This window comes from Selaginella moellendorffii, unplaced genomic scaffold (genome assembly GCF_000143415.4).
Source record: "Selaginella moellendorffii unplaced genomic scaffold, v1.0 SELMOscaffold_69, whole genome shotgun sequence".
Taxonomy (NCBI): Eukaryota; Viridiplantae; Streptophyta; class Lycopodiopsida; order Selaginellales; family Selaginellaceae; genus Selaginella; species Selaginella moellendorffii.
In genome coordinates this window covers 292,606-304,944 of record NW_003314330.1, presented here as the reverse complement: position 1 = coordinate 304,944, position 12,339 = coordinate 292,606, and the positions used below count along the sequence as shown (strand labels likewise).

General features: G+C 47.3%; 4 protein-coding genes and 2 non-coding genes across 6 annotated transcripts; 2 read left to right on the top strand and 4 right to left on the bottom strand.

The window, feature by feature from the left end:
• The first annotated feature begins 761 nt into the window (after positions 1-761).
• LOC112340731 lies at positions 762-5,439 on the top strand. The gene is made up of 20 exons (XM_024659660.1): positions 762-878; positions 948-1,036; positions 1,100-1,209; positions 1,272-1,323; positions 1,386-1,468; positions 1,519-1,585; positions 1,651-1,713; positions 1,777-1,932; positions 1,991-2,084; positions 2,137-2,216; positions 2,281-2,353; positions 2,406-2,449; positions 2,506-2,573; positions 2,625-2,704; positions 2,758-2,915; positions 2,972-4,214; positions 4,280-4,497; positions 4,586-4,807; positions 4,863-5,019; positions 5,082-5,439. The coding sequence occupies exons 1-20, from the start codon at positions 767-769 to the stop codon at positions 5,417-5,419; spliced, it is 3,507 nt and encodes a 1,168-aa protein (XP_024515428.1). The 5' UTR covers positions 762-766; the 3' UTR covers positions 5,420-5,439.
• On the bottom strand, positions 5,419-7,852 carry LOC9653803 (probable methyltransferase PMT11). The gene is made up of 9 exons (XM_024659663.1): positions 7,271-7,852; positions 7,060-7,209; positions 6,733-7,003; positions 6,568-6,678; positions 6,349-6,508; positions 6,036-6,293; positions 5,860-5,982; positions 5,726-5,803; positions 5,419-5,675 (listed from the first exon to the last, which is right to left on the bottom strand). Exons 1-9 carry the CDS (start codon positions 7,787-7,789, stop codon positions 5,468-5,470), a joined length of 1,878 nt encoding a protein of 625 aa, XP_024515431.1. The 5' UTR covers positions 7,790-7,852; the 3' UTR covers positions 5,419-5,467.
• A 16-nt stretch (positions 7,853-7,868) lies between these two features.
• LOC9653403 (regulator of MON1-CCZ1 complex) lies at positions 7,869-10,867 on the top strand. Its single transcript, XM_002985662.2, has 13 exons — positions 7,869-7,956; positions 8,016-8,117; positions 8,187-8,367; positions 8,429-8,688; positions 8,744-8,897; positions 8,945-9,054; positions 9,103-9,190; positions 9,243-9,536; positions 9,587-9,661; positions 9,712-10,175; positions 10,245-10,353; positions 10,407-10,586; positions 10,643-10,867. Exons 2-13 carry the CDS (start codon positions 8,113-8,115, stop codon positions 10,808-10,810), a joined length of 2,088 nt encoding a protein of 695 aa, XP_002985708.2. The 5' UTR covers positions 7,869-7,956; positions 8,016-8,112; the 3' UTR covers positions 10,811-10,867.
• Positions 10,868-10,952: 85 nt separating this feature from the next.
• On the bottom strand, positions 10,953-12,259 carry LOC9653402 (heavy metal-associated isoprenylated plant protein 31). Its single transcript, XM_024659665.1, has 2 exons — positions 11,585-12,259; positions 10,953-11,530 (listed from the first exon to the last, which is right to left on the bottom strand). Exons 1-2 carry the CDS (start codon positions 11,781-11,783, stop codon positions 11,145-11,147), a joined length of 585 nt encoding a protein of 194 aa, XP_024515433.1. The 5' UTR covers positions 11,784-12,259; the 3' UTR covers positions 10,953-11,144.
• TRNAM-CAU lies at positions 11,918-11,989 on the bottom strand. The gene has a single exon. It is a non-coding gene; the product is annotated as a tRNA-Met (tRNA).
• LOC112340737 lies at positions 12,124-12,269 on the bottom strand. Its single transcript, XR_002990249.1, has one exon. It is a non-coding gene; the product is annotated as a U4 spliceosomal RNA (small nuclear RNA).
• Positions 12,270-12,339: the final 70 nt, after the last annotated feature.

Sequence of the window (12,339 nt, the reverse complement as noted above, 5' to 3'; positions counted from 1 at the left end):
TATCTTCTGGGAGACAAAGGATGCTACTCTTCAATCATAGCACACTTCAAAGGTTGGCTCACTTCTCAGTCATAAGAAGTTCTACAACAATTTCTTTCTCCTCTATGTCTCTAATTTCAACTTGACATCAAGCCTGACATATGTTTTATATTTGTAAGATCTAAAACTTCTACATATTGTCAGAAAAAACCCACTGGGTTTTGTGAAATGTGTAGCTTGGAGACACAAGGACAAGTTGCAATTCTCAGGCTAGTTGGCGATGGCGAGCACTGGTTGAATCGCAATACATGAGAAACGATCGCGGCTTCTGGATCATGACGCCGCTGAGGACGGGGTGAGCTTGAGCCTGGCCAGAGTGAAAGATCCCGGCGGCGAAACGTAGCCTGGAACCATGCTCATGGAGTTGCAGAGCTTATCGCGATGCCTTTCTTCTCAGTCCCAAGCTCACTGCTCGTCAGGCATTCGAGGCCGGGATCATCGACAAGTACTTTCACACCACGCAAGATGCTCGCTAGGCGGCCATGGATCTGGCCGGGGAGCTGGCCGATCGCAACTTCAACAAGGAGACCTATGCGATTGTTCGCATGACAATCTATGCGGATGCAATCAAGGAGCTGGATCACGGGAAGGCTCCAATGCTCTTGTAGATCTCATAATACTCCACCTAAGTTATAGAAAGAAAATAATCTCTAATCTTTAAAACATATCATTCTCTATTTCAAATAGTGCATTCCTTCACAATGGTGATTAGGGCTTGGCTCGCTAAATGGAGTCCCTTCTCGCAAGGGCGCTCGAGTCCAAGCTCAAGTACTGGCTGCGCTCCTTCACCCGGGATCAATTCAAGCTCCAGGGCCGATCCGTCCAGCTCCACAATCTGGGTATGCAATTGCTATATCGCTTTCTCTTCGATTGTCAATCAAGAATCAATCAACCTAGAGATCACGCAGATGTCGATGGCGCCGTTCTACATTCCACTCTGGGATTGCCGCCGTCGCTCTTTGTCGCTCAAGCGAGAGTCGGCAAATTGGAGCTCACTGTAAGCCAGCATTTCCTTCCTGCATTAGATAATGGAAGGGATTTTTTCCTGTTCTTGCTCCAGATCCCTTACATCTCTAACGTCAAGATCGAACCGATTGTTGTGGACATTGACAAACTGGATCTAGTTCTTGCTGAAAAGTCGGATGCCGAGGCTTGTGATCCTGTTGCCGGGTGCGCTACTCTCTCTTTTTCTTCTTTTTACTGCTAACTTACTCGTTTTTGGTTTTGCGTAGAATCCAAACTAACAGTTCTGCAAAGAGTACCAGTTATGGATTCGCTGATCAGGTAGACGCGAAAATCTTCACCGTTTATGTTTATTTTTTACTTCTTTTTCACCTTGGTCGCAGATTGCCGATGGAATGACGATCCAAGTTGGCACAGTGAACCTTATGATAGAAACACGAGGTGGTTCTCGTGGAGGAGCTGCATGGTATGGTTTTTGCTATCTCTTCCAGCTTATTATTTTTGTTTGCTGTGAAGGACACCACCGCTAGCAGCTATTACAATGAGAGGTCTTAGTTTATACACGACCAATGAGCATTGGGAGGTAAGATTTGTGTTTCAATGAATGCTCATTTACATTTTATTCTGTTTTGTTTGTCACTGCCGAAGGTTGTTAATCTCAGAGAGGCTAGGAACTTCTCCTCTGACAAGAAAAGTATCTTCGTTTTCAAGGTTTTTATGCTACAAGCTTTACCGATGATGAATAGACTTATTTTGCTGTGTTGTATTTTGCAGAAGCTAGAATGGCAATCCTTCTCCGTGGACCTTCTTCCCCATCCTGACATGTTTTCTGATGAGCGGCTTTCCAGCGGAAGTAAAGATGCCGATGGAGCTAAAAGATTGTTTTTCGGGGGAGAGCGTTTCCTTGACAATATTTCTGGCACGGCGTATGTAAGTTTCTAATCTTTGATGCTGCTAGATATTTACCAACGTTTTCTTCTTATGAAAGATCACAATGCACCGGACAGAGCAAAACAATCCTCTGGGACTGGAGGTTCAACTCTTAATACCGGAAGCTGTCTGTCCAGCGTTAAGTGAACCAGGTAATTGTTTCAATAGTTTCCTAATCCTTTTTGCTGTAAATCTGGGCTTTAGGATTGAGAGCGCTGCTAAGGTTTATGACCGGGTTTTATGTCTGCTTGAATCGTGGAGACGTACATCCGACAAATGCTATGGTGAGCTAGGGGGATTCTATTTCTAAAGAGATACCTGACTAGAATAAAAGACCATTTCTTACAGGTGGACGAGTCACCTTCTTGTACTCTCGTTGGAGTAAGTGTCGAACATATTTTTCTTGGGATCAAAGACGCAGGTAGTTTGCTTTTCTTGTATTTTCTGTATCCTTTGAGCTAATCTTTGTGTAGACTTCAGGCTGGAGTTATTAGCCCAATCGCTTCGCTACAAACGGGTAAGTAAATTTTCATAATTCTAGACTTTTAACACGTTATGGTGCTGATAATGCAGGCAAGTATCCCTGAGAATGGTTCAGTAAAAACTCTTGGAAATGTCTCCTTGGGAGGTTTGTTCTTAAGGTATGCTTCACGCATTGCAAACGCAGACGTTTCCGACCCATAAATTTACAGGGATATGTTTTTACAACCTCCCTGCATTCTGGTTCAGCCTAGCATGAGTCCGCAAGCTCCATTTGAAGTACCGACATTTGGTATTTGGTTACTCTTTCGGGTCGTCTGTGATAATGACATTCTGGTTTTGCAGCCAGCGAAAACTTGTGGCCAAAGATTTATCCTCTCGACTTTCACGTTTCGAAGAACAGCAGTACATCTGTTGCAAGCCTGTATTCTTCTCAGCTAGCGCCGTCTCCTTTACCACCAGCAATGGCCTCACAAACCGTAATTCAGTGTCAACCTCTGAAGGTGATTTTGCCAAACGTTTTTGTTTTCTCAAAACTTACACTACGTGCTTGCTGCAGATATTTCTTCAAGAAAAGTCTTGTTTACAGATTTCTTCCTTTCTGGCGGACGGTATTTTGGTAGAGCCTGGGGTGGTGCGTCCAAACACGTCGCTGAACAGTATGCACTTTTCTCTCAGGGAGTTTGACCTGAGCGTTCCGATGGATCCTGAAAAAAACGACGACCAGCGACGACACGAGGGATTTACTGGGGCTAGATTGCATGTAGAGGGGTTGCTGTTCGTGGAGAGTCCAACATTATCCTACGGCTTGCTGAAGCTCGACGAAGATCCAGCGTGTTTTTCTTTTTGGAAAGGCCAACTTCCAGATTCAAGCCAGAAAAGATGGGCCATACGAGCAAATCACGTGAGCGTGGCTCTTGAAACCGGTAGAAGTGGGGACTTTCGGCTTTGGCAGTGCATAGAGTTGAAGGAGCCTTGCTTGGAAGTTGCAATGGTTACACCCGACGGCCTGCCGCTGCTCAAGGTTCCACCCCCAGGGGGCATCGTGAGACTGGGAATCTCATGGAATCACTTCATCTCCAACAGTTCTGTGGAGCAGCTGCTGTTCGTGCTAGAGATGTATTCTTACTTGGGAAAGGTTGGCCAGGCACTCATGAAAACCGATGGAGGAGTCCAGGATCTTAGCAAGTCCAAATCGTTTGGGGGACTCATTGAAGCGGCTCCATCCGACAGTGCGGTTACTCTCGGCCTCGATTATTTGGAGATTAAGTTTCTGGAGTCGGGTTCTTCCGAGCAGTCCGTAGAAGGCTTTCCACTCGTCAAGTTTATCGGAAGTGGGATACGTTTCAAGGTCACACACAGAACTCTCGGCGGAGCCATCGCAGTTTCTTCAACTTTGTGCTGGCAGAGTGTTCGCGTGGAGTGCGTCGACACGGAATCCGAGCAGTGTGGAGAGTCGCTCTCCACAAAGCTACTGGAGCAGAAGAACATGAGAGCGATCTTGTGGGTGAACGAAAACTTTCCTTCTGCAGAGAAAGCTTCACAGGAGAACAGGCCGTTTCTTGACGTCAACGTGGTCCATATGATGCCTTACAGGGCCGAGGACGCTGACTGCCATAGCTTGAAAGCCATTGCAAAGATATCCGGAGTGAGACTGGGAGGTGGGATGATTTACACGGAGTCACTGCTACACAGATTTGGTGTTTTTGGACCTGATGGAGGACCAGGAGAGGATCTCAAGGAGGTGTTGAAAAGAGTCTCCGGCGGTCCTTTGGCTCATCTCTTTCAAGGCTCTCATACAGGTAAAGTTATAAGCTTTCATACGTTTTCTTTGTTCATAGCGGCTGTGCCCTTTTTTTTATGACAGGAAAAATCTCTGCTAGCTCGAACGATGACCATTCATGGGAGCTTAAACGACCAGACAACGTAGAGATTGATATTCAGCTTATAGACTGGCTATTCGCTTTGCAAGGCGTGGAAAATATAGCGGACGAAGACGCATGTTGGCATTCTACGTTTAAGTGTTTGCGCGCTAAGGGCGATCACAGCACTAGCACCGAGGAGCGACCGCCACAAAGAATAACGGTACGAAGATCTTGCTCGTAAGAATTCGTTAGACAAATAAATGCGTTTCCTGACTCGACGAGGTTTTCTTGCTGGTTTGGTCTCCCAGGTAATGCTCGAGGGGCTTCAAGCGTTAAAGCCAAGAAGGGCTGTTAGTTTCCAGCCGCTGGACAATGGCGGATTATCTTCAGTGGATATAAGTCGGAGAAGTGGTAACGATGGGCTTGCTTTGGAAGTCCGCTTGGTAGCGAGAGAGGGTGGCGATGGAGACGCTGAGATTGGAATCGGCGAGTGGATAGTTGACAGTGTCCGAGCAGCCGTGAGAGAACCGGTAAGAAAACCATATAGATCGAACGTCAACTTTATCTCTCTCTTCTCTCTTGCAGATAGAAATGGACGCAACGAAAGACGAGCTCGAGTTTCTCGTAGAAATTGCTAAAGCCGAGGCCGAAGCAGCGAGTAGAATCACGGTGGGATTGCTGAGACTTTTGCAGCTACAGGGATCTCTCGGCCAAGCCGCCATCGTCCAACTAAGTAGCCTAGGTGAGCAAGAGCTTTTTCTTCCCGAAAATGACCATCGTCTTATTATTCTTCTGGAGAAACAGGAAGTGGAAGTCTCGACAAGCTGAAATACATGAGTCCTGAAAGATCACGGCGAGCCAGCAGCATAAGCAGCGTCAGTTGCAACTCTTCCACTCCCTACAGCTCTCTCAGACCTCGAGAAGAAACTCGAGAAGAGAATATCAACACCACTGTCCTGGCCGACCAGCTCGAAGATTTGGTGTGCAAGTCCCAGAATCTTTGCAGGAGAATTGAGATGGACGTCAGGACCACGGCAGCTGAGGATGGCATGGATCCCTCGTCGAGTACTCTAAACAGCGTCGCATCGCTCAAGAAGCAGCTGAATCAAATGCAAGGTTTGATAAGCAGCTTGCGACTATGAGAGTTTTGGTAAGTTTTCGATACGTAGTGCTGCGCAGTGACGAAGAGCTCAAAAATTGGGAAGCGGCTTCTGACAGGAGAGAAGCTTGTCCTTCCCATAAGGACCACTCTCGGTTTCCAGGATGCGGGTGTGCCACTTGACGGATTTTGCCAGGAACTCGAGCTCGGCTGCCATGTATCGAGATTCACGTATCAGCACCCAGCCTCCGGGACGCAATATGCGGTCCATTTCCAAAATGATGTGAGCAGCATTACATCTGTAAGTCGATATGAAGATACTTCGTACAACGGTTTTCCAATAAGATACCTGTTCTTCTCGAGCATAAAAACTCCCGCAGCGTGTATAAGGTCATAAGTTCGTGGGTAAGTGTCAAAGGCCTCACACCTAAGCAGAATGAATCACTAGTCACAAAGTAGAAGAAAAACTTGCTCGTCACATACCAGTCGTGAGCAACACCAATCAGTCCGCGATCATAAATCACCGGTAATGTATTTACACCACTTTTGGGAACAACGTTCATCACCCACCAATCCACCTTTTGCGAGATTAGAGCCGCAGCAAACCTGCAACAGACTTTCATAACATTCCATCCATGCAAAAGAATATAGAAACTTACCCTCCATAGCCTGCTCGCATGTCCATTACGTTTCGAATGTCTTCCTTCTTCAGGCCAAGGCCTCGCAGGTATCCTTCAACGATGGCAGTCCAGTACCGCTGCTCGGCCCGGAACACTTCAGGCTTGGCTTGCAATGCATCTGAGTTCACGGCTTTCAAACGTTCCGGTGGAAGGGACAGTCTCGATGGCCATTTGGTGATGTTACGACCGAGTCCATTTCCAGGTAAAGGACTGATGCAAGCCTTCATTGCTACATACCTGTCCAGAGGAAGAACACTTGGTATTAATCACAGAAATGGAGTCTCTACGATACCAGACAGAGTCAGGGTCATCGTTTGAATCGCAAAGCGGAGGGAGTGTTCCCGGTGCCCGTTTCAAGTAGCATGAGTTATCTACGGGCTTCTGCCAGATTGCAATGTAGCCTTTCTTGGCAACTAGTTTCCAGCAAAGGTTCTTGGCAAGGTCTGCCATATCTGCCGGATGCAGGAAACTTATAAGCAAAATCCAAATTTTGAGAGGCTTAGAAACATACCGTTCCATGCCTGCAAACTACTTGGCTCGTGCTTGTAAACAGGCTGAGCTGCCCATGCAAAGTAGCCCCCGCCGCGCATTATGCGATTAACTTCCGCAAGAAGTATACCATCTGTATAGCACAAACTGCCTTAGAAGTCAAGGAAAGACATGTTCTTATACTCACCGTCACGAGTCCAGTTGATACGACAACGAGAACAATGGATCAGATCAAATGCTTGACTTGGATATAAGAGCCGACGAGTGGCCAAGACGGCCACCATTGCAGGAACCCCACGCTCGAGTGCAAATTGTATCTGATTCTCATGCACGTCTTTCGGAGCAATGGAAAGCGTCAGAACGTTGCGAGAGAGAAGATAAGCGCCCCAGCTTGCAACACCACAACCAATGTCCAACGCAACGCGTGTGCGTTCACCAAAGGCAAGCTCTGGTACCATCTGATGAAAGAAAAAAAAATTCCCCATCAAAACCATGAAAGAAAGTAAGCACGAACCTCAGCCATCTGGTCCAGATATTGGTCAGCTCCATGAGCAAACTGTGTTCCTCCACCAGGAAAAACGAACTTATCCTTTTGACTCTGGATCCAGTTCTGCCCGCCTTTGTCAGCAACCAAGCGTGTGTGAGGAACATTGCTATACCACACCTGCAAAGAAAATTAGCTCAAGAACATTACGAAGAACAAAAGCTTTCGCATTTTTTATCACCTCGTCCCGGCTCTTGGGCCACCGTATAGGCCGCTTGTATCCCAATGGAGGTGGAATGATGCAACACAGTCGTGATTTCCCAGCGGGACAATGCCGCTCCCACTTCTCTCCATGCTCAGTGGATGCAAGCCGGCCGATAGCATCTTTGTTGTCGAGGCAGGGAATATACTCCTTCATCCTGGGAGGACACTCCTCGAATTTGTAAGATTTCCCATTCACATCCTCCTCGGCGCTGAAATTCCTGCTAAGAACCAGATCGCTGTCCACGATCTCGGGATTCTCCTCTTCCCCTGATTCCCTGGCCAATACCTCGTTATCGAGCGATCCATCGTGGCGGAGGAAGCCCAAGATCGTGGCCTGCGTGGTGGATTCAGCTGGAGTAGTGTCGCCGCCGCTGTTCCAGCCCTGATCGTTGAAATTTTCGACCTCGAGCTCTCTTCCCGTGTCGGTGAGGAAGGAGGAGCTGCGATCGACGAGAATGCAGGCAATGCAGATGAGAACCAGGCCACGGCGATCCATTCCAGCGCCTTAGATCGCGCCTTGCGCCAGATCGATGCGAGATAGCGGCATTTTCCAAGTGAGAGAGAGCTCAGAACCCTAGATAAAGAACTAGGGTTTTTACTCGCATGGCCGATCGCGCGCTCCAATCTCCGCTGCGGCGAGTGATCGCGTCTTGTCCACTCCAGGTGAATTCGTGCCCGCTCTCCTCTCTCGGCTGAAAATTTCCGAGATTCTGGCGCCTCAGATGAAGGAATACGGGCAATGCGTCGCCGGCAAGGCCGCGGCGATTGAGAAGGGGATGTGCGAGAAGGAGTTCCTGGCGCTGAGGGCTTGCATGAAGAATGTGGTGAGTTCTTGCTTCGATTCTTTCGCATTTTGGGTCGGATCGATCGAAAAACTTTCTTCCTCCTTGCAGCTCAGGGGTAAATAATGGTCTTTGCGAAGCTAGAATGGCTCTTGGGTCTTACGATAGCGGATCGGGCGCCATGTCTCATGCATACATCCAGTATCCACCATTTAGATGTGATATTCCCGGAGCTCTGGGAGTAACTTACGACGACGCAAACAAGCTGCTGCTAGTCCCTACTCTTGGGGAGGTTTGTTCGAAAAAAACACTCTTTCGAGTTTTTCCTTCTTATGTGGCCATTGTTTTACCAGATTTATTCCTGGTCTGTAAGCTCTGATACTTTACCTTCGGATCCAGTCGTTGTGAAGATAAGCCAGGGCCCTGTTCTTGGCGTGAGGTTCTCGCTCGACTGTAAGATCCTGGCCATTCTTAGATCCAACACGGAGATCGAGTTTATCAACCGAGAAGACTGTAACTCCTTTAAGCAGTCGTGCAAGAGTTCCAGTGAGAGGATACTTGGTTTCTTTTGGACCGATTGTCCGGACTGTGATGTGGTGATCGTGACAACAAGGTGAATGCTAGAAGTTTGTCTTTTGAGTTTTCTAAATGCTTTCGTTCATGGGCAGTGGTCTGGAGCTGAATTCCTTGTGTCTTGGGAAGGGGAAGTTGAAGCTGGTTGAGAAGAAGAAGCAGTCTGTCAGCTGGTTTGTTTACACGCACGAAAGTCGCTTGGTACTTTTGGCATCTGGGACGCAGTGCAAAACACTCTCTGGCTACCAGGTTGGGTCGTACTGTTGTGACAGTTTCTAAGTTGCGTGTGCCTGCAGTTCTCCGCAGGGGGGATTGTCCGGCTTCCTAAATTCGATGCAAACTTCACCAAATCTGAGAATCACCGAACTTTTGTTTTGTCCTCGGAGAATGTGTTCATTGCTACCATGTAAGTCGCTGCATCTAAGGCAAGTTGTATGACCGTCTTCACTTGCAGGTACGGAAGGCTGTACTGCTTGCAGACTGATCCTTTGGCTAAGATGCTTCATATCCACAGATTCTACCGTGATGCTGTCATTTCGCAGGTGTAGACTCTGTTTTCCTGCCACTTAGCTGAAGATCTCCAAATGTTTTCAGGGCTCCTTACCAACATATGCGTCAAATGTGTCTGTCAGCGTTGTTGACAACGTACTTCTTGTTCATCAGATTGATTCCAAAGTGGTGCTGCTCTATGACATCCTTGCCAACACAAAAGTTCCTATATCTGCGCCATTGCCTCTTCTTTTGCGGCAGTACAAACCAGCCAACAGTCCGGAAAAGCCAGGAGCAGACGAATCAAGTCTCTATGGAGAAGGTTGGGTCTTTGTTAACCCTGACGTCATTTTGGACCATACTCACGGGCTTTTGTGGAAGATCCAACTTGACTTAGAGGTGCATGCGATTTCTCCTTTGTATCCAGTTTCATTCTTGTTTGTATGCAGGCTGTTGCAGCTAGCTCATCGGACGTTTCATCTCTTTTAGCTTTCCTTCAAAGGCGTAAATGCGAGGCTGCGAAGGTTAGCGGTTGCGTCACTTATGTGTGGCATACTAATCTCCTACGTTGCAGGCGAAACAGCTATCGTGCTCTATTTTGCGCTCCATTATTATGGAGAGGAGATCTCTTTCCCAGGTTTCTTCTGCCTTAGATGTCTTAACTTCCGCCTTCGGTCATGTGAAGCGTTCCTCAAGCAAGGGTACCCCAATAGGAAGGATGTCGTCAATGCCATTGATTCTAACTCCAGGCATGCAACCTGCTGCATTTGCTACTGCCCTAGCTATAAGCAACGCAGCAGAACTTTCTTACGGGAGTCTTCGAGCTAGTTCCGCAAGAGCTTTTATCAACGGCGAACAAGAGATTCGTGAACCTGAGCAAGAAAGTAGCAGCATTAGATTCTCGGAAACGGAAAATCAAGCTGCCAGTCCACATGTTTCGCCTCAGGAAATGCTAGACAACGTGTTCGCTGTAATCGACGAAGGAATGGCAGTTGAAAACAGCTTTTTGGTAGCTGTTATGGTACAGTATTTGCGGAGGTAAGGTATGCATTATTTCCTTATCTCATGAAAAAATTAAATAGCATCTGTGATTTTCTATTATTGCAGTGCAAGAGCTGAGCAACTAACAATCCCACCAGGACTCTATGTTCTTCTTGTGCGACTGCTTGCAAGAGACAAGTGCTATGCTAGGATTCAGCATATTGTTGCTGATCAGGTAAATCTTAAAAGTGCTGCTAATAGTTTGTTAATGTGCTTCTTGTTGGACAGGTAGTTGAGCCATCAAAAGCCCTTGCTCTTGAGTTGCTGGACATTGGAGCGCAATGTTCTCAACTCGAAGAAATCGGAACGGACATGTTGAGGCAGGTGCATGCTCACAAAGATTACCTTGAGCGTCTTTTGCACAAAGGTAGGCTCTTGGAAGGTCTACGGTATATACGTCAGAACAAGGTCTGATTTTCGCTCTCTCTTTTCTAGCTCTATCTAAAACTGTTAAGCATGTGCAGGTTGAGTCGCCACCCTGTGTGCGATTTCTCGAAGCGGCTGCTGCAAAGGATAACTTCGTGCTGCTTGCATCAGTGCTAAGATTTTGTTGCGATTTTGTTTCCACTTTCGAGCACACGGCCGAGTTTGAGAAGTTTTATTCCATTCTCAAGCGGGACTCTAGTAAGTAGGCACCTGTAAATATCAAACTTCGTGAGGCAGGAGGAATATCAGGTGTCTTGCTATCATTTTTTCTTGTGCTTTTTCTATTCGAGGGAATCAGCTTGAATGCTTTGCGGCTCACAGAAGACTACACAGTAAAGAGATTCGGTAAGCTTTTCCTTTACAGCATTACATTATTGAGAAGGCTATTATGATTTTTCTTGGTGCGCTTGCAGCTGAAAGGCAACCTTTGATGCGATTACGCGAGCAACTTCAAGAGGTGAGTACACGCACAATGCATCATCCGAATATTTTCTCTCTTCTGTGACTGATGTTTTTTTCACAGCTCCTCGGCTCGCAGCGCTACATGATGGAGCAAGCGTTTGGATTCTCGTCCGTGAACATGGTGGTGACACTGTCATCCACTGGCGGCATGTATTGCTTCTGGTTGCCATACTCGTGGTCGTAAGCCGGCTTGTCGCTGACCCTGTAAGTGCTTCCATGATGCATCCGGTGGCTCCGGTCGTAGTAATTGTTTGTGTTGTAGTCACTGGCGGAGCTGAAGAGATTGGTGAGCGAGGTGTCCATGTGACCATAGACGTGCTGGACGTTGCTGTACTGGTGGTTCCAAACTTCGGCGTGCATGCCGGTCTTGCTCCTCACTTTCTTCATCAACTTTTTGGCGTCGAGAAGGTAGCCCATCACCGTGACCCGCTGCTGCTGGAAATCGATGTCGACGGACTCGACCCCTGGAAACAAGAGAAGCAGAGCTTATAGAAGCGGAGAACGGGAGAAATGCGAACCCAGGGTGTTGGCGAGCGTTTTGCGGACTTTGTTCTCGCACCTCTCGCAGTCCATTGCGACTTTGAGCTCCACAGTCTGCAAGCAAGACGAGGAGAGTGACGAGAAAGCATGGAGCGGAGGGAAACAAGGACCTGCATTTTCTCCCCAGTTTAATGAATGTTCCAGCATAGAACGAGCGCGTTTATACTTGGACAGCATCTCTTTCTTTGCATCTTTTCCATCATCACTGAAAGATAAGAACGAATGTTGAAAATTTTTCACTTTGACTCACATCAAAAGCTTTAACAAACACTTAAAGGTAACTTCCTTTAAAGATAATTAAAATGCTAAGATATCAGAGGGAAGTTTCGATCCTCCGACCTGTGGGTTATGGGCCCACCACGCTTCCGCTGCGCCACTCTGATCTTCAGACAATAAATAATTGATAGAAAAATAACTAGCATCAAATAAAGTGTAATCACCTGAGACAAGTACTAAAATATTTAATATGTTCATAAAAAAAAAAATTTTAATTCCTTCTTGGTTTTAAGATTTGTAGGCCCGAGCCTAGGGCGGGCCTTCCAGAAATTCTCGACGGCCTCCCGAGGGAGACACGACGAGGGGGTTTGGAAATAGTTTTCAACCAGCAATTGACGCGTCTCGGTAAAACCTCATAAACTGCGTCATTGCCCCAAGCGCAAAGATACCACTCCCCTTCTCCGGCCTCCTCTTATATACTCGCGAGCTGACACGATCCCAAGCCCCGGCTCGTGGG

Excerpts from the sequence above, each read along its gene's own strand:
- LOC9653402 (XM_024659665.1), bottom strand. The coding sequence starts at position 11,783 with ATGCTGTCCAAGTATAAACGCGCTCGTTCTATGCTGGAACATTCATTA. Across the intron at positions 11,531-11,584 it reads AACGCTCGCCAACACCCTGG|GGGTCGAGTCCGTCGACATC; the intron begins GTTCGCATTTCT and ends TCTTGTTTCCAG.
- LOC112340731 (XM_024659660.1), top strand. The coding sequence starts at position 767 with ATGGAGTCCCTTCTCGCAAGGGCGCTCGAGTCCAAGCTCAAGTACTGG. Across the intron at positions 2,085-2,136 it reads TCCAGCGTTAAGTGAACCAG|GATTGAGAGCGCTGCTAAGG; the intron begins GTAATTGTTTCA and ends TCTGGGCTTTAG. Across the intron at positions 2,354-2,405 it reads TCTTGGGATCAAAGACGCAG|ACTTCAGGCTGGAGTTATTA; the intron begins GTAGTTTGCTTT and ends ATCTTTGTGTAG.
- LOC9653403 (XM_002985662.2), top strand. Across the intron at positions 8,898-8,944 it reads AAACACTCTCTGGCTACCAG|TTCTCCGCAGGGGGGATTGT; the intron begins GTTGGGTCGTAC and ends GTGTGCCTGCAG. Across the intron at positions 10,176-10,244 it reads ATGGTACAGTATTTGCGGAG|TGCAAGAGCTGAGCAACTAA; the intron begins GTAAGGTATGCA and ends CTATTATTGCAG.
- LOC9653803 (XM_024659663.1), bottom strand. The coding sequence starts at position 7,789 with ATGGATCGCCGTGGCCTGGTTCTCATCTGCATTGCCTGCATTCTCGTC. Across the intron at positions 7,004-7,059 it reads ATCTGGACCAGATGGCTGAG|ATGGTACCAGAGCTTGCCTT; the intron begins GTTCGTGCTTAC and ends TTCTTTCATCAG. Across the intron at positions 6,294-6,348 it reads GATGACCCTGACTCTGTCTG|GTATGTAGCAATGAAGGCTT; the intron begins GTATCGTAGAGA and ends TCCTCTGGACAG.